This window comes from Sylvia atricapilla, chromosome 2 (genome assembly GCF_009819655.1).
Source record: "Sylvia atricapilla isolate bSylAtr1 chromosome 2, bSylAtr1.pri, whole genome shotgun sequence".
NCBI lineage: Eukaryota > Metazoa > Chordata > Aves > Passeriformes > Sylviidae > Sylvia > Sylvia atricapilla.
The window spans coordinates 95,644,731-95,668,702 of record NC_089141.1 but is presented as its reverse complement, the minus strand read 5'-3'; the positions used below and the strand labels follow the sequence as shown (position 1 = coordinate 95,668,702).

General features: G+C 37.1%; 1 protein-coding gene across 3 annotated transcripts in view; it reads right to left on the bottom strand.

Annotated features, from left to right (window-relative positions):
• Nucleotides 1-23,972, bottom strand: part of WWC3 (WWC family member 3) — a 98,522-nt gene that overhangs the window by 15,278 nt on the left and 59,272 nt on the right. For all 3 annotated transcript variants that reach the window (XM_066313856.1, XM_066313854.1, XM_066313855.1), the window contains exons 8-14: nt 22,554-22,627; nt 13,439-13,681; nt 10,467-10,556; nt 8,785-9,359; nt 2,640-2,760; nt 1,813-1,887; nt 718-804 (exon numbers count right to left, since the gene is read on the bottom strand). In XM_066313856.1, coding sequence (XP_066169953.1) covers nt 718-804; nt 1,813-1,887; nt 2,640-2,760; nt 8,785-9,359; nt 10,467-10,556; nt 13,439-13,681; nt 22,554-22,627 — 1,265 coding nt within the window. The remainder of the gene's footprint in view (nt 1-717; nt 805-1,812; nt 1,888-2,639; nt 2,761-8,784; nt 9,360-10,466; nt 10,557-13,438; nt 13,682-22,553; nt 22,628-23,972) is intronic.

Here is a 23,972-nt window from a genome sequence, read left to right as displayed (position 1 = left end):
TAATGTTACCATTCCTCCATTTTCCAGTTTTCAAACAACCTCTCCCAGAGATAAAGATCAACCATTTTTACAGGTTGAATTTCTTTAAAATACGCTAAGGTACACATCTCTAGATAAAACAGTGTTTTATGAAAACACTGATTATTTAAGAAACATTTATTAGAATAAACTAAGCTATGTTCTATATGTGACACAAAATTTGAAAAAGTAGTACAAGCTGTCAGAGGTTTAAAAATTCAGTCTTGTACTGATTCTCAGCTAGTACTTGTGTTAATATTATCTTCTTTTATGGATACTCAAGGAGAGCTGTACAGGTCACAAAAGTCTGCAGACCCATTGTTGTTGTTTGCATGTTCTCTGGTGTGGTTTTTTTTCTTAAAGATAAAAGGCAAGGTATATCTCTTACTGATTAATACAGATGTTGAGAAAAATACACTAAGTTTACTGTGGAATATCAGTTATTTTTGAACAAACTTTCCTCTGCATAATAAACATGAAAGAACACAGAGACTACACTTGTTACCTGAAAAATGGGATATAAGTTCTATAGAAGAAATACTTTGTGACCATAAAATTAATGCTTTCCTCATGGAAATTAATACATACCAATTTCTCCAAAAATGGCTTAATTTTGAATGAAACCAAATAAATCTATGCTATTTATAAGTTCAGCATGGAACAAGCAATGATCAGACTCTGGGTGAAATTTAAGCTTACATTTTGGAGTTTTCTTTAACAACCAGACTAGTAAAGTTCTTCAGCTGTAATACATGGACTAGCAGACATTCGCTTCCACTGTCGTGCCTGGAAAATAAATTTTCTGTGTTAGTCACCAATCACTGACACTTTGCTTAAGAAATAAAGATGAAGACTAAACAGATTTAAAGAATGTAAAAGCACATTTTGTTAAGCAAATTCCTTGAACAAATCAATCAAAAGCATTAGCCACAGTAAGAAAGCTAATAGAACTAAGTGAATGAAACATTATTTAGCTTGAAAATAACAACTGCCCTTCCTACACCTCTTGAAAGCAAACAGGTTTTATCATATACATTCCTTGTTTTAAACAGTTACACCATACGCATTTGTGTGTGTGCATGTGTAACAATGTATCAGTTACATCAGACAAATCCATCTGCATTATTTTCATGGGCTATTGAAAACAAATTTAAAAATTCTACTCTTTCACATCAGCATGAATTATGGAATGCCACTAACAAACCTGGCTGAGATTTTAAAAACTTGTAATCTTAGGAATTAGTTTCCAAGGGGCAGACAGGATTCTGGAGGGCGAAGACATGATATCCCATCCTGCATGACAATAATATGCCCTTCCCCAGGCTACTCCCACTACCAACAATAGCATGCCATAGGCACAGGATTTCAAAGATGTATTGTACATCTGGGACTGTACTGTATTTGTGTCTCTTCACCTGTGATTTTCCTACGGTAATCCTCCTTTATCTGGCATAAAAAGATCTCGCTTACAGAGACATATCCCTATACCCATACCCACGTTAATGGCCCAGACAATGAAAATAAATGCTACTGAAAGAAGTAACGAAGGCCCTTTTATCAGTCAGCATTGAAAGGATGCTGAATGAACATTGGTTAAGGCATATTCCCAACACAAAGTGGCACGTGACTGACTAATCATTCAGTGTACATCCACTGAACTTCAGCTGTCAGTTCAGAAACTTCTTAAAAATATCCACTGTGATTCAGTTTATTAAAAAGTTAAAAATCATAAGCAAGAAAAGTACTGAGCAATTCCTGTAGAGTTGATAGGGAGAAAGAGGAGTATTTACTCACAGAAATCCAACATGTATTTGTGGCTCTTCATTACTGGCAGCATCACCATAAACAGGTTCTTCCAGGTCTTCATTCCTGCAGGAACAGAAAGTACTGTAAACTACATAGTGACCCAAGCTGCTAAATGATGAACTAACATTTATTCTGTGATATGTGGATATAAGAAATTATTTAGCAATACAGAAGAGACTGGTAATGAAGAAGGAATTGAGACATCCATATAAAAACATACAGTAATAGTAATTCAAAATTTTGAAAATTTAGATTTTAGAATTACTCTTTCAAGATATTTAGGTTAATATTTATTTTGTCTTCAATTTCTCTTTAGCGTTCCCAAACCTTATCTTCTTCCCAGTTACTGCTTCCTGTGTTAAAACAATTGTTTTAAGTAACATGTCTTCCTACACACTTCAATCACGTGGTGAACCTACATATTTTTAGAATTTTGGCAGTTTGTACATTTCTTCCTTGCAGTTATACTTTTATCATAATACTCAGAACTGTAAGTCACACTCTGTAATTTTATTTTGTTACAGATTGTTGAAATAAAATTACTGACTTATGACTAATAGGATGAGAAACCTATCTTTCAAGGGAGACACAAAGCTAAAATGTCAGAGAGAATAAAGCAAAAGGGACTCGGCACCTGAAGATGACAGTGGACTGCATGTTAAAAGCTTTCTTCCTTTAAAATATGCAATCTAGTAGTTTTATGTTACTAATAACTGCCAATTTTGAAAGCTTACACATAAATTCACAACTAATTCTTTTGGGCCGTGTGGCAGAACAGGAATATTTCCAGCTTACTATGCATTTATACACCTGACCTTTTGCTTAAAGCTTCAAACACGCCACTGTCACTAGCCAGTGAATGATCTGAGAGACATGCTGAAACTCGCCTGGCTCTCCTCTCCGATCTTCTACCACTGTCTCCTCGCAGAGTTACAGCTGCCATGGAGAAAAAAAAAAGGGAGAACAACATCAGCTCAAGGCAACTTCTTCAAAATTAAACAAGAAACGTGTATTGTATCAAATCTAGCAGCAAAACAGCACAGATGCAGTTCACTGGTTTTTCTTCTAACTTAAAAGTTAAAAGCCTAGAATAGGATTGACAGGAGATTTTCTGTGGGAGAATTAAGGAAGGAAATTTGTAGCTAATTGCTCTGTGACAAGACTAAGTATAAACCAATTGCATTGTTACTAAATGCTTTTCTGGTAGAGTAATTCCTTCCTAAAGGAAGACTTACATTAATTCACGTATGTACACATGATATCCTAATTCAGATTTACCTACTGAATATACAATAGGTTGAATACAAACACAGAGCCTAATTCTTTTTTTAAGTTATCTGATAACACAATGTGAGGTTTTGTTCTCATTTGTTTCCTAATACAAAGTCTCAAAGCATACTGTTTATACCATCACATAATAGCAGCTTTTATTTACAGTCTGAGAGGCATTATCAAAAAGAACCAGTGTTTTCCAGCTCACTCAGACCACTAGTTTTTTTCAAATTCTGGGTGAATTACTTTGAAAACTGACTGAGGGAAGGAGGAAGCAATATTCAACCTCCTTTGCCACACTTCCCCGAATCACCAGCCACAGAATAAATAGCAACTCAACAATCACTTTCATGTTGTAAATGTACCAACAAAATTGTTATACACTGGGTTTTGTACAAGCAAGTATAGCAGCTATGGATCCTTTAAAGAACGTGCACAAGCAGTAAAGTTCAAGAACTGCATAAGAAAAGCTTCAACACTTCAACAATAGCTCTTAACAACTTGAGGTTGTTTTCCTTTGAGGCCTAGAGAAAACCACTAAACAGAACTTGTGAAGGGCAGTTTGTTCACTGTGCAGGGAAGAACTTTCACCCTCTTTTGCTTAGGTTTCAAAGCAGGAAAGCAATGGCAAAGAGATGGCACTTCCGAAGTAAGGAAAGCATTTTATTTGCTTCTGCTCATGCTTACAAACTTAAGACAGCATGGAAGTATTGACAGTTTCAGCAGAGTGACAGCAGCACAATGCATAGGAGACAAGCACCAGCTGACATTTACAGCTTACAGCCCCAACTAGGGATGAAGCATGTCTTACTCAAAGTAACAACTCGTTAAGTACCTCTGTTGCATACAGGCACCATAACATGTTGCACATGTTATCATAAGGCATCCAAATTTATTTCTGACACCCACACAGTAAGTTTCCTCCTGCAGAATGCCAGCCACAGCCTGCAGAACCCAGCTGAGGTACAGTGAGCCACCCCCCTGCACAGTATCCACCTCACATCCCACCCAAGCACCACCAGGACAGGACATCAGGACAGGAAAACTTAATAAAAGTCTTCCAGATCAACACAAACACACTGCTGCTATCAACAGAAGGCTCTGGCTAAGGTCAGTATTAACCCACTATGAAACTGGCAGAGAAGGTGCACCAAGCCCAGCACGTTCTGTGCCAGCCCAAGACACATTCCTGTTACCAGGCCATTAACAGCACAATGTTACCAAACAAGTTACCAAACATGTGACAAAAACCACCCAGTGCTGTTTGGAGCTAAAATTTCTATGTATCAGCAGAGCAAGTTCTCTGTCCTTTGGATTCATAAGCAGCCCTATGGACCTCTCCTCCAAATTCAGTGAAGGATTTAGTCAGGTTTAGGTATGCAGGAAATTTATTTGCTGGCTAGTTCAGCCCAATCTGCACTAGTCTCTGCACCCAGAGAAAGAACCACCATTCCTCCACATCTCCAGTTACAGCATCTCACCCTTCTTGTACATCACACATTGTGTAGTGCTACTCACGACATCCTCACAATGAGAGCCAAGTTCAAGTGAGCACACAGAAAGCGAAAAACTGTATTTGAACCACACTCTCCTCTGTATCGCTTGTACAAAAGTGGTGGTTTTGTGGGTTGCTTCGATTGGGGTTTTTTGTTTGCTTGGTTGGTTTGGTTTTTTCCTTCTTCTTTTTTTTTTTTTTTTTCTAAAGGAGTTTCGATTTGGTAAGCCTGCCTCACTATCTGGTATTTATGGAGAATATTCTGTCACTGGTATTTATGAAGAATCAAAACTAGCAATCTGCAGAGATATCTACATATTAAAATTTCTCAAAAAATTTTACATCACTGGAAAGAGGCTGAACTTCAAGAAAGTGTATAATCTTTATAAAAATTGCTTCTATAATTTCTGTACTAATTTCACAAGTTACACTAGGATGATTTCTTTTTGTAAATAAGCCCTTGGCTCAGCCCCTGTGTGAACAATGTATAAATGTAGCAGAGAAAAGATCTTCTGGGCTCTGTCCTTGGGAGACTCACATTCCCAGTTTGGTTGGAAGGAAAAGCTGTTCTCAACCAGAAATATAATAAAATTAAAAACTGACACATTACAGCAATGTTGCAACTTGACAATTATTTTCTCACTATCTGCAGGCTACAGAATCATTTGATAACCTCTAGACAATCACAGCAAATTTGGGAGAGATGCAAACACCAGAATATACTTTTGACTGGGGTGGAGGGGGCAGGGGGTGTGGATAAATCAGCAGGAAAAGTTGGTCAAGATCAAAGATACACCAAATTTTGGTATAAGAAAAAAGATTAGCACTGGTTACTTTGCAATGCTGGAAGCTAAGGAATTGTTTAAAAATTAGGTTTCTAAGACAGACCATTACCTTCCACTTTCTTATTTAAACAACAAAATCAGTAAATAATATATATGATTTTCCAGAACTAGTGGGTGCCAAAGGTTGGTAAATACAAGATAGCTCTGAATGAAAGAATATTTTCATTGTCATTAGCTGAAAAAGTGAAATTTTGCTGGCCAAACTGTCATTCTTTTAAAAAAAATCACATAAATAAATCTAAAGCATGTTTCACAAGCTTAGGTGACTACAAATACTGCACGTCAGCTCAAAATGCACTAATAAAAGAGTAGAACACGCTCATAAAAACTAATCAGAGACAAAACCAGACTTTACCTACCATAACACTGTCAGGCATTACTATTATATAATAAAGCTGAAGGTCAAAGAATGCTTTCCCCAGGAGTTTAACTACAGCTGTGAACGTGTTGTTTAGTTGACATAGCAAAAAAATTAAGTATGCCGTAACGATTAAACAGATACAGCAAAATGTCAAACAAAATCAAATGCAGCAGAATCTCCTGTTTCTTCTCATGCAACTCCAAAAAAAACCCCAAAACAAAACAACCCACCCCAAAACAAAACAACCAACACATCACACAGAAAAACACACAATAAGAAATTTCAGGTTCACTTACAGTGAATTTTTCTGTTGTGCCGCATGAGAGACAAAACAAAAAGCATACAGTGATAAATCACCCTTTAGATCTCTGACAATATTTTATAAATAAGAGATTATTTGGGCATTAAAAGAAATATAGCATTTGAAATATTTGGTATATAGGATAGATAGTGAACATATTCAAGCCAAATATTTTATTAACAGGTTTCCTCCCACTCCCATCTTTAAAAACATGATGGATTTAACTTTTCAAGCATATTCCTTCCATTCACACATGAAAACTTATTTCACAATGTGACCCTGTGACAGATGCAGAACAATAAAACAGCAGATCAGCAACTGAACATCAAAATTGCAGCTCCTGAAGAATCCCTTGAACTTGCTCAAGTGCTGCATCAGTGCAAAGTTCATGCAGTTTATTACGTCTTAACCCTCCTAGCCCCTATTATTTCCAAATTACCAAGATTACCCCATGCTTTGCCTAGTGAGGGACCAGACAAACGTTTGCCAGAACCAAGACCTCCTGGTTTTGCAGCATAGCATTCTGCTGCCAGGCCATCGGGTGGCAGCAGCAGGGCACACTGCCTGGTACCTCGGGGAAACCCAAAATCCCCAGCATCTGCGAGCTCCCAGCTCTGGCATACAAGCTGGATGCTCCATCCAACTCTTCCAGGAAAAGAGTACAAAACCAAATACTTTCAAAACTTCCAACTGCTACTTGCAAACAACTGCATTTCAATTCCAAACCACCAGCTACTGAGTGTGGAACTCAAAGTAGGCAAAAATCAGAAAGGTTAAATTTTTTTAAGTAATTGTTTCCAAATGCAAATATTAAAAAAAAAAAAAATCTCAAAAAAAGGCAACCTGGCTACTTTTCAACCATATATTCTTCCTCAGAAAGCAACACAAAATACTCTGTTGTATGTAGAGAAAAGCTGTAACCTCTTGACTAGGAGCTGGATAATGCGGCATTGACAGCAGGTTAAGCACAGAGGTTTTCAGACAAATGTGAAATGTGTAGAAACACAGCAGAGAGCTGACAAAAGGAAAATCAAAGCAGGAAGCTGCCCTTCATCCTGTATTGCTGCCTAGGCCCTCACACTAGGCTTTCACTTCTAGGAAACACATACAAGCTATAAATGAACTACTTAGATATTTTTCACTTACCACAATGGGTGAAGACATGCTGTGGTCTGATTTGAGGTTTAAAGAAAGCCTCTTCACAGCACTAATTTAAGCACCAGTTTTCATGCTGGTCTCTGGAATTCTGTTTATTTTGGTCTGAAAGCTACAATATGGTCACTAGAAATGTTTACAGCTAGTAAAAGTAAATTCTGCTGTAGTATCTTCTGGCAGTACTAGCTGCATTAAGGAAAGTAGGTGAGTCTAGACTCAAATGCTTTTGAACAATACAAGCTTTTTAGCACTGTAGCAATGTTTTCTTTTTTAAAATGAAAACCTGTAAATACCATCAATGTTCCTTTGTACTATCACTTGACAAATAAGATTTTGGTAGGATAATATGATCCATTCTCTGTGTAGTTCCTATTATTCCTGATGTCATGAGTCCCAAATGCAACATTCTACACAATGTCAACCCAGAATACTGGATATAGGAATGGGATGGAATTCACAAAATTGATTATTAAACTAAACTCTACTAGCATGGTTTCATTAAAAAAAACCAAGCAAGGCAACACACAAAAATGTTATCATGACTATCTTTTTCATATTAAGAGCAGTTCTTCATTTGGCTGGTCAAAATAAATTTGTCATGTTCCTGTATGCTCAGGCTTTTAATTTTGTTTCTTTTTTCAAAAGTTTTCTGTTTCCTCTTTTGATTTCTCTAATTTATGTTTCTAACTGCAGTGCTCCACAAGCTTCTGCCAAGGCAAACTAAAGCAAGTCCATCAATTCGACAGTCCAGAGGGAAAGGAAAATTCAACAGTGCATTTGGTGTGCTGACTGTACTCATCACCCCTCTGTGATCAGAGGACACAACAGGAGCTCAGAAATAACCAGCCAATCAAATGCACAACATCTCACACATCCCCTACAAAAGATGCTCCTTTGCTGATGAAGCACTCATGTGTGCACTGTGCACTCAAGACAGCCATGCCACTGTGGCTTCTGCTCCACCACAGAACTTGGACAAGGGAACCTAGAGTATGTACAAACTCAGCATGTAGTAAGCCAGCCTTCAAGCACTGTCAGAAACATCACCTCATGTTTTATGTTTGGGGTTTTTTTGTAGGGGATAGTTGTTGCTTATTTCCCCTCTTTCCTGGGTTTGTGTTGCTTTCCTTTATCAGAAAAAGGCAACATCAGCCCAACTGGGGGCCTCAGAAGTAATTAACCCATGCCTTTTCTTAGTAACACTTTAATCTTTCTTGCTAAGTCCTTGATAGGCTATGCTCCAAAGAAAGTCTATATTCCATTCACTTTCTTCCAGTCAATTCACCGCTGTTTTAAGATCTATTCACAAGGATTTCTCTAATCTTTCACCTCTTTTTATCCCAAACAAGAGTTTGGGGGATTTTCCTGTGTTTTGGTCAGGCTTTTAACAGGTAACACCCACCATGCAATTTTTACCTAACAGTAGTAAAATAAGACTAACTCAGGAACAATCTCTACTACGATGGCATGTTTAGGTCTGTGTGACATTTTCTAAGACAATGTGACAAAATAATAATATCCATAAACTCACCTCCACCACTTTGGACAGCAGTCAGGTGTTGTCCCATTTCTCGCAGCCCTTCATTGTCCAGAGGGTAAGTGGACGTCTGAGATGAGCTCGTGCCTTGTGCATCATCGTCACCCAATGCTGTGGTCTGAGCCCTGAGCATTTCCAGGGCTCCTATGCCTGCCATCTCCTCAAAACCTTCTGACATCTGAGCCAAGGGAGAATCTCGTGATGCAGAGAGAAACGGGGTGTCCAGAGGTGAGCTTGGAGGGGACAACGATGACAAGGAGGACCGTGATGACAGCGATGCCAGGGACTGCGGGGTATCCAGAGATCTCCGCTGCTTATTGAAATTGGAGTGTCCAATGGGATCAGCGTAGGGCACGTCCTTTGTGAGAGACTCGAAGGGAATGATGTCAAAGCGCAAATGCTGCCCGTAGTCTGTGACGCTGTCGGATTTGTCGTACTGGGGAAGGCCATAGATGTCTGTGAAGCTGACTGAGCTGAGGGAGCCTCTGCTGGAGGCCAAGGATCCTCGACTGGAGGCCAGGGACCCCCTGCTGCTGCCAGAGGACATGGTGAGGGTGCTAGCTGACAGACTGTGGCATGCAAACAAAGAGAAAACACAAAGATACCCTTTCAAATATAATCAGAACCACCAACGCAGACATTAAAACACTAATCCAGATTACACAAGCAATTTTACATGTATTCAGTATGGTGACATGAAAAGATGATTTGGCATTTCAAAGTCTAGCTCATGTCTCTTGCCCTGGTCTCAAGCACAGCCCTGACTGGAGCAGAGCATGTGACAGCCAGATCAGGATCAAGTGCCTGAAGACAGCAGTCCAACAGGATGAGACTACTCTTTCCTCCAACATGTAAACAGCTGTGATTTGGCAGGAAAGAGGCCAGAGCAGGCTCTAGCTCATAACTCAATGTAAAGCCAGGAAGGACAGATTATCATGATCCAGCTCAAATTTACATTAATGATTGGTTTATAAACAATCCAGGGAGAAGAAGTGCAAAGGGATTTTCAAAGTCCTAACAAATTGCTGTGTAAGCCTCACTCTCACACGTTTTTCCAATGCAAAATAAAAAGACTTCAGGATGAATCCTATTCCACTTCCTCTTACCATTCTCAGTTAAGGGGGAGAAGAATATTAGTGCCAGAGAGAGATGAAGTGAGACAGGAACTCAGCAGGAACTGAGCTTTTGATGCTGCTGTGGTGTTAAACTGAGGAATTCCCAAGAGCTGCATCTCAAAAGGTGGCTCTGAGTGTGAATATGCAAAACATTCTGGACTTCGGTGTGAGTCTTAACTCATTCTTGTACTTAAATATCAAAATTTTATCATCTTACCAGGGATCAAAACCCCCTACCTTTGAAGGTATCAGAATATTAAGAATCCACAGAGCTTAAAAGAATGCTATCTGCCCATAGTGAAACTGTAACAATATTATAACAGATTTTAAGAATTTATCTCCTTTTCAGAAATTAAGGTAACATACACTAAATAGCCATCACTAATACTATTTATAAAACTCCATCCAAATCATCACATTCCACAGAGCAACGTGTATAAATGTAGTGAAAAATTATTTTACATGGCACACGTACAAAGATGTATAAAAAGATAAACATCATCCATTATTAATATTCTTTGCTGTAGTTAGTTCAAAACCTGCTGGTTTTACATCACTTACCTTTTTAACTGGGAGTGTAAATATGAGGTTAAACGCGTAGCTTCTTCTAGTTGCATAAGCAAACAATTTCTCTTCTCCTGTAACAGTATCCTATAATTAAACACATACATATTACTATTTTCTTCATCACAGTAGTGTTCAAAAAGTGCTAGGAGCTTCCCAAATGTGGACAAACATCAACACATTGAAGTTTGGAATATTAAAAAAAGTAGCACTATTTAATGAAAAGTTTTAATTTATGCTCCTCACATGCAGCAATGGTAGTTCCAGCAAGAACAGAACATAAGAAGCAATACTCCAAGAGAATTCCCAGACAAAAAAAGTAATTGAAGTACAATGTAAGAGTCATGATACTGAAAATACATTACAACAATTAACAAAGTCATAAAAAGTCCTAGGTAAAAATATCAGACTCTACAAGGTTATTTTTTTCCTCTTGCATCAACCTGATTCTGCTATTAAAATACTATGCCCTTTCACCTTGACACACACACAAAAAAGAGAAATCCAAGACAATTCGTGTAAAATTTCAAAGATAAAAAGAGAATTTTTGAAGGACTTCTGTTAAGCATAACCACCAACATCAAATTTAAGCTTTTATTCTATGTGTTCTAGGTGCCTTTATTTATCACTATACTTAAGCAGGCAATACAGCATCTTGACTACTATGTTATGAGAAAAATCTCAAGCTGCAATTTATTTTTTGCCCATTCTAATAATGAGCAGCTGAAAAACTCAGCACTGCTGCCACAACACAAATGGAATGTAACTTTATTGCCATCAATCTCATACACCTATAGATATTTTAAATTCAGTATTCTGACATTATTAGAATTTCAAGTAATAGATTTTATCTAGTATCTACTCTTTTTCTGGATCCAGAATTATATTCCTGATGTTTTGTTTTTCCAAGCCCAACCACTGAATTTTAAGCTAATATCAGGGTAGTGTTCTGGTTTGTGTTGTTCATTTTGCATGTACAGGAAAGTTACAGCTCCAGCCCTACATCACAAGGTGGCTGGAAATGGAGATTCTGACAGACAGTTTGGAGAAAGCAGATCAAAGTTTTCAGACTGCCTCAGACGCTCCTCAGCCGCAAAGACAGTTGTTACAATTCAACATGTTAATGAACAGGATTTAAAAATCAACAGAAAGGGAGTTCTCTTGGATAAAACAGCAGCTCCCAGGCTTTTTTCCTGCCTTTGTGCACCCCAGGCCAGGTTAAGTAGTGGCACAAGGAAGGCTGCAGCTCAGCTGAGAACTTACACTGCATGCAGAAACCAAGACAAAAGGACAAATGGACATAAGAAACTTAACTGATTCAAAGTTTGCAGGGGAAAGCAGAGATATGCACATCATCTACTGTAAAAAACAAACTTAGGAACCTAGATCCACAGTGATCAATGCTGCAGGGTTGGTACCTGTGCTAAAAGGTAAGAAATGCCTCCAACTAAAGCTGTCGGCCAATCTCAAGAAAAACACTACTAAAAAACCCAAAAACCAACAAAATCCCCACCTCTGTCACACAGATTTTAAGTTCATTTTGATCTGCACATAACTCAGTGCCTTTAAAACTCAGTAACAGAAAAGAAGTGTTAATTACTTAAGAAAGAAATCCCTTTCATTTCACAATTAGAACAAAATGGAAATAAAAAAGCAGAATTAGCAGTATTTTTGGTTATTTGAGTCTAAAACAAACAAAAAGTCAGGGCTACTAATGGTTAAGCTTTCCTCCAATTTGTTGTACAAAAATAGAGTGCCCATCAATATTATTCTAACTCATACTCAACTTTCTGCTAGCATTTGAAATATCAAGTACCACAGTGGAATGCTGGTTTCCACAGCATGAACTCCATGGAAAAATAGCTTGGCCTTCTTGCCAACACAGTATGCACTACCTAACATGAGAGCCCAAAAACAACAAATAAAACTTACTACACGACAGAGTAAAGTGAACTCCCTTTTCTGTCAGTTTAAGCTGGAAAGCCAATGTAAAGATACGGTAAAAACTGCGAAATATATTACACTGACCTGTAGGCTGTGAATTTTCTATTTATTGTCTGAATTTACTGTCTGAAGTAAGCATTTTCAAAGAAACTGAAGCTGTCAAAATCTGTATCTGGAAAGCACTTTCAAATATTTTTAAAGCGTCTTAATTGTGTAAATATTAACCTTTACACAGATCACATTAAAGCTGGTTCTTGCAGGTTTTCCTGAAGTGTCAAAGCTGAGGTTTTACCACTATTTATGAGAAGCAAGAACAAGTAGTTTCTTGCTTTCACTGGAAGCAGTCTATGGTAAAAAGAGATTAAGAGGTTTTGTCCTTTTCTCTGGCTACAGGAAAAAGTAGGCAACTTTGAAATAAACTTTGTATTTCCAATAATATGTTTTTGGGTTTTTATTTTACATATAACTTGATTTTTAAGTTTTCAAGAATGACTTCGCTTACTATGTTCTCTGAATGTCAGAATTGGGAATATATTCCCATTGCTGAGATTGTGAATTGAAAGGAAATACTGTATATAAAAGGCAGCATAAACACAATCATTTAACTTTCCTGTTATAAGGAGAAACTAAATATAGCAAAGGATATTTGTTCTGATGCTTTTAGAGATGACTGCTACTCCGCTGCAAAGAACAGAAAAATCTTTCACTATCCAGGTCTCTATTATCACACAGTATCACTCAGACCGTTTCCAAGCATCTTTCAAGATTCTATTTAGATTTCTTCTTCCTATTCAGAATTTTTAGATGAATCAAAGGAAAACTAACTAGTCAATATCCCTGCCAACTCTGCTTCAGAAAAATTCAAGGCAGAATTAAATAGTGACAGAAGCACTCTTCTCCTTTTCTGAAACTAAATTTCTCTAGTAACCTATTTTCCTTAAACACAATGGAATTCCCTACTCTTCCTTTTGAAGCTACCTATATAGATCTCACAACAGAGAAGAAAACAATTCAAGTTCCCAAACCTTTCAGTGGCCCCATGAGCAGATGTTGCTCGAGCTCGCTGAATTTCATCCTCCAAGCGTCTTTTTTCTTCCTCCAAACGTGCAATGTCTTCTGGGGATCGTCTCTGCTGACTGATCAGCTGCAGCTCCTGAAGAAGAGCCTCCTTCTCTTTGATGAGCTGAAGACGGTCCCTGTCCGCTTCAGCCATTCCTGGCCAGGATTCGTTATCTAGCAAGGCCAGCTGCTGTTGTATATTTGAAACTCTTTAAAAGGGGATAAATATATTTTAAAATGCAGAAGAGAAAGCAAGAGGAAAAATATCAAAACATGAAGCCTGTTGATGTTTGTGCCTTTTTTCTTCCAAGTATCAAACCAAGAAAATTTAGAGGGGTTTGGAAGGATTATTTGTTTCTGGGTTTCTGGGTGGCTTGTTTTTGGAGGGTTTTGTTTGGTTGATTGGTTTTAGAGGTTTTTTAAACTGTTTTGTGTATTTTTAAAACAGTAAACAACTGCAAGTGTTCCTACATGTGTAGATGTGCGAGTGCTTTTTTCTACTGTATAGCCAATACCTGTCTTTACAGCTTTCTGTAAAGCTTTTTGTAATAAATCAATTAACATTTTAGAGCTTGAGTTGACTGCCTGTACAGCTGATGAAGCTGAATGTATTTTCATTCCCAATTCTCCAATCAGATCTCAAATTGGGATTTCAAAAGTGCAGTAAGAATTTGAAGAAGCTGAAGGTGAGACATGTAATTAGTGACAACAGGTCGATACAATCATGTCCCACCTTGTAGAGCAATGGTCATGGGGCCAAAAATATTGGGCTACCCTCAACGACAACAAAATTTTAAAGCTGCCATTAAAACAGAAACATGAGTCTGGAAAAAAGATTACTCATTACAAAATACAACTGGCTTTAGATGACTCGATTATAAAAATATGCAATTAAATAAGGTAACTTGTTTTGGTTTTTTCCTGTAGTATGCTTTATAGCTAAAAGTAGTTTCTTGTATCTCAATATGCTGTACCATTACATGAAACAACAGTTTGAATAATAATTCCACAGCTGACATTTTAAGAAAATGTTCCTCTAAAAACAGATTTTGAACTCATATCAATATTACCAAGAACACTAAAGCCAGACATTTCCTAAATGTTTCTTTAGGCATAAGGGGGAGAACACTTATTGCTAGGGATTTATGTTTGTATTGCAATGACAATTTAGACATTTTAGAATGTAGCACTTAAAATTAGAGGTAAGAGAAAATCTAGCTTTTTGATTTTTGAACATTTGAAACTCAACTGTACAACATTTATGCAGCTTACACCTCAGTTTCATCTTCACTTTGAAATGGTAGCATTCAAACAAAGATCAGTTCCTCTAAAATATTACTACCCTTCAAATAAATAAATAAATAAGGGCACTTTCAAGCTGGCCATAAAACTAGGATATAGTTCACTGGCTTTCATTAAAATAATCCTTTTCAAAAATATCAGGTAAGAAAGAAAATTAGTAACAAAAAAGCAAGGCAAAGGCACAAAACACACAAATAGAAGATTCACAGTTTGATAATATGATTACGAATAAAAGAAAAGGCATAGACATGACAAAGGCAACATTTCCCCCACCTGAAAACAAAACCACATGCAATAAGGTTTATCTCCTACTGATATGTGGGAAGTATTTGGCCATCTTATTATCAGAGGAAGGGAATAAAGTATCAATGTAAGTAATTTTGGAGTGGCTACATCCATATATGAATAAGAATTTGACTGTTATTTCCCCCTCACACACCTTAGATTTCATTTCAGCAAGTAAAGAAATTGGGTATTATGTCACATTTTTGTATATAGCGGAATACTTTACCAAGCCCTTCAATATAATTTCCTCCTCCTTGCATTAATAACCAACTTCCTGCCAATAGCTACTGAAAGCACCACTGTGAATTGATACATACAGTCTACATATTTCACGCTTCAGCTATTGTGCATGAATTCCAGATGCAGCTTCCTGAAGAACACCTCGCCCCACCAGCCAAATGTCAGGGCCAGGAAGAGCGAGCAGGGTCAGGATCCCTTCTCTCCCCCACCCAGACTGCTCTGCTGTTAAAGATTCAGTAAACACTCCCGAAACACATACAGCTTGATTTTCAGGTGTTCAGAGCCAAATGAAACAAATAGGGACTCAAGATCCTTTCAACAGAATCAAAGAATTCCGGTACAACTGAGTTATCACAGCTTGGCAAGCAAGCGTTATTCAGATCAGCCTGGACTATTTGATTGTGTTCATAAGCTTTTACACAGGTGTGGACTAAAGAATTCATCTGAGATTCATCTGAAGTCTCTGTGTTTCTTCGTAAGACATGTGAAGGACTGATCCTTTCCTTCATTTTAACACTCTCAATTGTTTTGCTTGTTATTTTACATTGCAGGGTAAGCTGGTTAAGAAGCAGACCAAAGGAGCAAATGAACACTAATGAGGGCAACTAGGAAGACAGAAGTATAATCAGGAAAGAGATCTCCCTCTTTCAGTGCTAGCAAATCAGTGATTCCACTTGTCTGTGGAGTAAAACACCACCTTCACTAAATACAAGAGGTTTTAATTTAGACTCTTGAGCTTGCTGAGAGCATGTCACTCCCTTTGTGTATGACAGTCCAGCTTAAAGTTTGTTTTTTCCTTTCAATTTCTGTTATGGTGATGCTTTGAAAGTAGGAAGTTCTCATACAATAACTTAATTAAACTGTTATTAAAGGGGAAAAAATTCTGCTCTGGACAAGGTTTGTATCACTGAAGATGTCCAAAATCTGATTAGGTATTTACTTTGATTCCCTTGACACTCTTAGTTAGCTCTTCTTGCCTCTACAGTTTTCCCTTTACACAAAGACAAAGCAAGTACAAAATAGTATATAATGCAGGAATCTGCTGAAGCACCAATAAGCTCGTTTTCTGCAACTTCTATTTCCTGCACATGAACACATGAAGTTTTGGGGAAATTTTGTTGCTTGCTTTCCATTGGGGAATCCCTCTCTATGGTAAGTTGTTCCAAAAAGCTACCAGTGACAAACTTTTTAATATTTATCTCCTTGGCTAGAAGACACCCTGAAGGCTTTTACGGTATCATTCACTCAAAATTAGGAAAAAGATCTGAGTAGTCATGTTTAGTTATGCCCAGAAGTTAGTAAAAAAAGTCCACTTAAGTATGTTCTGTAACTGCAATCTGTCTCCTCAAACACAACATTTTCTTCCAATCACAATAAATACATAAATAGGCCATTTCACTATGCTTGCCTATATGCCAGACTTCATGCCCATACACCAGCCATTCTCACTGTTGCTGTGTCGGAAGGAAATGGCTGTTGTCAAAATCAGTGCATATATTAACCTGCCATAAAACATCCACTTAGATAAAATGATACAATAGATTGACAGAGATAGCAATCTGAAATGGAAAAAAAAAATATTTAGGCTCCTTTATGAAATCTGTTTTTCCAACACATTTTTCCTTCCTAATGAGTATAGTTAAGATACTATTTTTTAACTGTAGTCACTGCAAAAGTCACTGCCAGATACTGAGGTCCCTACTGATCCAGCAATTTAACATATTCCTGTGGAATAAACTGTTAATTTTGAGCCATCAACATTCCAGGCATTTTGCCCATTCTCATCCTTGCATAACAAGTGCTGAGGAACTTGCATTCCTCACTGGAGTAGGTGGTATCAAATGACCCCAGGTAGGCAGGCCAACTTGCTGCTTAATCCAGTATTTAAAATTTTCAAATGGAGATGAACATAACAGTTCCTGTTAAGAGAGAGGCACAGATGGAATAACAAAGCTTTAACCTAATGATGATGATCTTGAGCAAACACTGACTTGAAATGGCACACTTGCCCTGAAATGGCCATATAAAGGTATCTAGAATGGTGTCTCACTCAAGATAATGCAGACACAGCATGAGGACAGAGATCAGCAGAGTCAGTAATTTACTATACAAACTACATCATGGGGGGAAAAAAGGCATGTATTTCCAAAATTTAATTAGACATAATTTAATTAAATTTAGTGGCATGTCTGAATCATTATAGCTCTACACTGCTCCCCCTGACAAAACAAGGCAATCCTTTTGTCAATGAAAATAACTGGGGAACCTTAAAGACTTGGTTAATGGCCAGAAAATCATTTTCAAGGTTGATATCTGAACCCAGCACTAATGATGTTATATTGCTGAGCTCAAGAGGATATTTATTAGAGCATAAAAAGTGAGTAAAAATCACTTATTGTGAGATGAGCGAGTTATAATTACAATTTACCTCATGTTAGATTCTTACTCAGACTATGAACAAGACAGGCATCTTGGAGAGGGAAATACTCTGAACCAGTTCAAAAGTATTAACTCATGCTCTTAAAATGGACAAATTACGGGTGTCCTACAGCTGACACTTGTTCTTCAAACTTAACATGGTTTGAATTTTACAAGGAGAAAAAAAGGAAACCAAACAATACTTCTCTACATTTAAATACCTAGGCTTTTGGTTGGCATATCATGCCACCCTAGAACAGAGGCCTTTGTTACCTGTGGTATGTCAAGACCACAGGATAAAATAAAGAAAATATTCCAGTTCCAGTTTGAAAGAGAACAGTGGCTAAGATCACGTAAATCAGCCCTTCTTATTCTTTTCCCTAGGCTTATAATTGTGCCCAGTTCTCTGACACTTCAGGTAACAGGGAATATCACCCACATGCAATACCCAAAGGAGGAGGCCATGGGACTGAGGACACATAATGAAGACTGTAAGGACTTATTAATTTCTGGTATTTACTGGCCCTCTTGAGTGTGGATTAGGATTTATATCCAAAGAGAGGAACGCTAGAGAAAGACGAAGAAAGAAACGGAAAGAACAAGAAGCTGGGGAACTCAGCCAAATGCTCACAAAATTTCTCCACTGTGTCTATTTTGGCTGTTCCTGCAAGTATGTGCCACTGTGGCTTTGGCAGACAACACGAGTATGCTCTTCAGAATAACCAGCCTTCCTGACAATCCGATTCATTCAATAGCAACAAGGTCTCAACTAGCTTAAGAAACTCATGAAACCATTAGAGTCCACTGGCATTTTGCAGATTTTAGGAAAATTGCAAAAATCTGCTCAAAGCAAGTTTTCCCAAATGCACAGGTGAAATGGTACGAAACTTTAAATTTCAAAAGCTTATTTATATCTAAGCTCCCTTCATGACCCAAAGAAAATGTTTTATGTTTAAAAACCAACACTGGGAGATTTAGGTTTGGCTAAGCCAGGTATTTATGTGATATCAAACGAATTACTTCATCCTTAAATCAGATTTTCAGTTTAGTTCAGGAAAATAAAGCATACAAAGCCACTGAATTTCACTAGAGATTAATTAGGCAATTAAACCTTGAAACTGGCCTATACAAGGTAAGTTTTAAAAGGAAAATACTTGACTATGTTATTGCATTAGTACTGGAATGTTGTTATCAACATCCATTCAACAGGTACTTTTGTCACTATCAGCACAAATTGCACTGACACACTTCTGCTTATGCTAGTGATTTTAAAGGCCCAACTGAAATTTAATTTTGAAAATGAGACAAGTTTGCAACGAACTACACTGAACAGAAAGAAGTAACATCCTTAAAGACAAATACAGAAATATTAAGCATCACTGAGAAAGAGGTTTTTCCAAGGCTAAAATACATGTCTTGACATCCATGGCATGCCTCTACGAAATGAATGAAAAAATAGCATCTTTGAATTCAAATTTACAGAAGATACAAATAAATACTTCCCAAACTAGGTAAACTGGTTGAAGATGTTTGAATGTATTAGTTCATTAAAGTTAACTACCATCAGACTGCACTATTAAAAACTAAAAACAAAAAAACCCACAGCTAAAACTTTTTTTTGCTTCTTATTGCAGGGATTATTTTTCATCTACTCATTAATGGGATATGAGGCACTGCAGCAATGATATTTCATGAACATTTGCTAATATACTTCATGTAGTCATTCTATCGAACTACACAACTTAAGAGTTATCAAAGAAAAACAATTTGCTTTTGATTTCTCATGCTATAAAGCAGTATATTCAGTAAAGTGCTTGAGGGGTACACTTTCCAGTGTGCAAATGCTTTCATGAGAGGTGGTCTCACTGAAATAGCAACTGAAACTAAAAACAGTATTTATCCAGGCAGCTTGGGGCTCTCTGTTCAAAAAGACCGCCCTCCCTCCCTCCTGCTTCTCTGGAGGGCCACACTGGCAGATCTGAGAGGAGAAATTTCATGGAAATAAGGTACAGTTTATTTAGAAATAATGGGGGAGGGGGAAGAGTGCAAAGCGGAAGAAAAGCGATTGAGCCTCCTTTCAGCATGACTGGCGAGTTAAAAAGTAGAATTTACAAAACTCCTCCAAGAGCCTGGATTAGAAACACAGGAGAGGATCTCTTCCTCAGCGTGCTGGAAATGTCAGAACCCACAGCGCACAGCATCAGAAATACCCATGGGAAAAATTAAATTGCAAATCATCCAACTTCCTTCCAGTGGGAAAGTGATGAGGGGAAAAAAGCTATGTGAATGTCTTAATTTATGCAAAGGCCAAACCATTCAGCAGCCAGAGAGATTTCTGAAGGAGGAATTAAAATGAAGCTATCCTTTATAAGGGAGGAGGGATATTTTGGGAGTGCAAGCCAACTCTTCTGCAACCACTGGGTTTCATCTCCCAAATTCCTCAAGATAGTTCATTCAAAAATCCCAGCACTGCGTTTCCTTGCTTAGACTCCATATACAGAGAACATATTTTAATTTTTAAAGAATTTTCACAACATCTGGCAAACATTCTGCTTATATATGGCTAGATTCACAAGAGCAACTAAAATGCAATGCTCTGTCCTTCAGTTTGTGGGACTTTTTTCCTGCTTTCGTTTCAGGGAAAAGAACTACTTTTCTTCTACAGTGCATTTTAAGTTTCCCATTAAAAGTTTCCTGTTGTACTTATTTGCTGTATGTTTCCACACCCGCTTGACAAGCAAGCAGTCACAATATACTGCCTTACAGTTGTGACATACTGTAGCATTTTAATTTTCTACTTTGTAGATTTTAATCCATTGCAGCACATTCCGTCACCCACACTGTGCAGGAACAGTAGATATTTCACCAGCCAAGGGAGAACGAACACAAAGATATTTAGTAGAGACAAAAGCCCTACAGAAATGCCAGCAAGCTAAGGGGAAGGAATGCATGATAAATGAAGAATGCAACCACAGAGATAACTGGTAGGGGCAATGAGCTTTGTGCAGTTCCACTCAAAAGCTGAAAGCTGATTACTTCCGTACAACATACTGGGCAGAATAAGGCTACTCTTTTAAAGCAACTAACATGCTTTTGCTAAATAACAGGCCATTGTCAGAGCTGCTATCCTGGGAAAGCAAAACTACTCTTACTGCAATCACCGTTCTCTAGTGGAAGGTTAGTTAGCCAGATTTTCTACACTTAATTAAGATCAAACACCAGCTCACTTCTGATGTTCAGAAATACTGCATTCCATGCAGAAACAAATGTTCAGCATTTCCAGCTGAGAAATGCTTTGCTACTAAAAAAAAAATTAACCCCTAAGAATTCAACGCCTCTTCACCCCCTCCAAAAAACACCATCTTTTCCCTGTAATAAACAAACAAGAAGATAATTGTTTTGGAAAACACAGAAAAGCTATTCAGAAAGCTGAACTAAAAGCAGTTTAATAAAATCTTCACAGCATGAGTGCCTCTGTTAAAATGAACAGTATAAAACTAAATTCTATCATTCTTCTTCCAGCAACTGTAAATTGCTAAATTATCACTGGACTATTAAGTGCTAAGTTAGCCTGTAAGCAAACAGGACACTGACACATTTTTGTTTTGTTCTTTCTTTCCCCAATTATTTAACCTTTATTAGGTAATAGTCACTGGTATTTACATGCAGTATGTACAGTGCAGACTTCCATTCAAGTTACAAATCCTGAAGATTTAGCTATGTTTACCTAACTTGCTTGTACTAACTTCATTTTTGAAGCCTGTATTGTGTCCAAATGTGGGTAAATTTTCCAAGAACAACAAAATGGTGTACTGGCTATAAACTTCAATTCCTGCCAAGACATGTGACAGCATTACAGATTGCCCCAAAGAAAAAGTCACCATGATATGAAAACAAAAGGCAAAAGAATTGAACTTCTTTTTTTAACACTTGTTCTGAGGGATGTAAAAAACTGGTTTAATAGAAGACATTGAAAAGAAAAAGAAACCAATTATTTATATGAATTTTAAAACTATGTTTTTTAAAGTTTACTATATTGAATCTTTTAAGTGTCAGTCAAATTCAGTAACAGAATATTCTACCAGCACAAATCAAAATAATTGTAAGGGCATTAGTTTACTGAGTTCAAGTAATCATCTGTACCCATACTATTGTCTTGAATATGATGCAAATAGTTTGAAAAGCATGAGGTTTAATGAGGACCCGCGAAAATAGTTAAGTAGATATTACTTTAAAACTTCTATAGACCCATGAAAAAACACTGTAAAACTGGCCTCCACAAGAGAAATATTTACAATAAGCATTTAGACTGAAGAATTTAGGGAATAATCAATCTATTTCAAGTAATACTTTTTATTATTTTTATCAGACTTTTTTCCAATTTCAGAATTTATTTTTATGTACCCTATTGTTCAGCTCTGAACATCTTCATTCATCTCACATGAAGTTCTGCATGCTTTCTTCTTTATGTTTTCAGTATACTGAACTTAAGACACAGGTATGCAAAGCTTTGGGTATCCTGACAGACCAGACTGATAAACGTAAGTTTAAAGATTGTTTATATCTAGGTTTGAAAAAGGGTGAAAAAATGTAAAACACTTTAATTGAACTACTATAATTTTGTGTTTACACAAGCATAGAAGAGGGCTGACATTTAGCTTTATCTCCGCGTACAAATATAATAATCTTATGATAAAGTCTTATATTTACCTAAACTTTCATTATCTGTATACTACTTAATAGAGAGCAAATGTCTTCCCAAAGGCATTTCAGCTAGGAGACTGGTTCCAGTTCTACTTTGAAAACTCTAATCATAAAAGTAAATACTTTAATTACCTTTTCTTGGCCTCTTCATATTGCCAGTTCAGCCTTACTTTGTCTACAAGTCTTGTTTTGTCATCAAACCCAAACTTGCAGAGTTGAAGAGTAATGAGAGGAGAAAAAAAGCAAGGAAGAAACAAGTTAAAAAACACTCTCATCATAATAGGGATAAATTAGTCTTCCTCACTGGACTCATTAAAGAAACTTCTATGCTTTAAGTAGTAACATAATAAAAATAAATTTTATGTCTTAGAAATGCAAAACTAATTTACTGATAAAAGGAGAGAAGATAAATGAGCCCTTTCAATAAACTATTAATCTGGAAATCAAGAGTTAAGAACATTGAATCACTAATAAATGGTCAAAGCTTTTCAACTTTATCCAAGTCTAAAAGACAAAGAGTGTTTAAATTGAAATATTTTGCTACTTGATACAGCTATTTTTTGAATACCTTTATTAGAAGCAATTCAGATTACATTCCCTGTACCGAGATGTGTTACCCAGCACTTAAAACATCAATACATTTTAAACATTAGTACAAAAAAAACCACCTGATCCTTGAAGCAGTTGTAGAATGTGCATTTATGTTGCAATTCCTACTGCATAATGTTTCTACAGTAATTTCTCTTTTAGGGTATTTAGCACCTCCATCCTCAGACAATTGCGTATGGCACAAGAGTTAAAACCTAAGCTCCCATACAAGTGCATTGCTGCACCTCCAGAGTTCTCCTCTAGCTGCTGCTTTTTCTGCCTCCCTCATCCCATGGGGAAAAACTCCACATGGCACTAACAATGTGAAAAGATTCAGAATATTATGTATTTTTGTTTCCCTTACAAAAAAAGCCTATACCTCATAAACATAGTTTCCATGGTGTACTCGTCTTGGATTGTGTACTGTGAATTGGAAAATGCTCCTGTCTTCCTGTAGTAGTTTGTTTCAGAATTTAATAATCCCATCCACCACCCATCTGAAAAATGACACCCCAAGGGCACCATCTGCCTAATACCCTGAAAGACAGCCTAGCATTAGCTCAGCTTTCTCTTGAAGAGTCTATCTTCTCAAAAACAAGATTTCCTGTTCTGTAAGGACCCTCTGGAGATATCCAATCTGACAACTAGCCAGCAGTAAAGGAAGATTATAATAGATGAGAAACAGGATGATAAAACCAACAATGTGATGATTTTCTTACTAAATGTAAAGTAACACCTAAACTGCCATACTAACAAGTTGCCTTCCTGCTTTGGTGTCAGTCGTGCACAGAGGCACATGTTTTATAACTGATTAACAACTGGGTTGCCACAGTACTAGTGCAAGTGGAATTTTTTTAAGTACTTGCTATTATTTGGAGTACACAATCTCATTCATATAGAACCATTTCCAAGGAATGCCAGTATGTTCTTCTCAAATATCATATTTAAAGGCATATTTGAGCA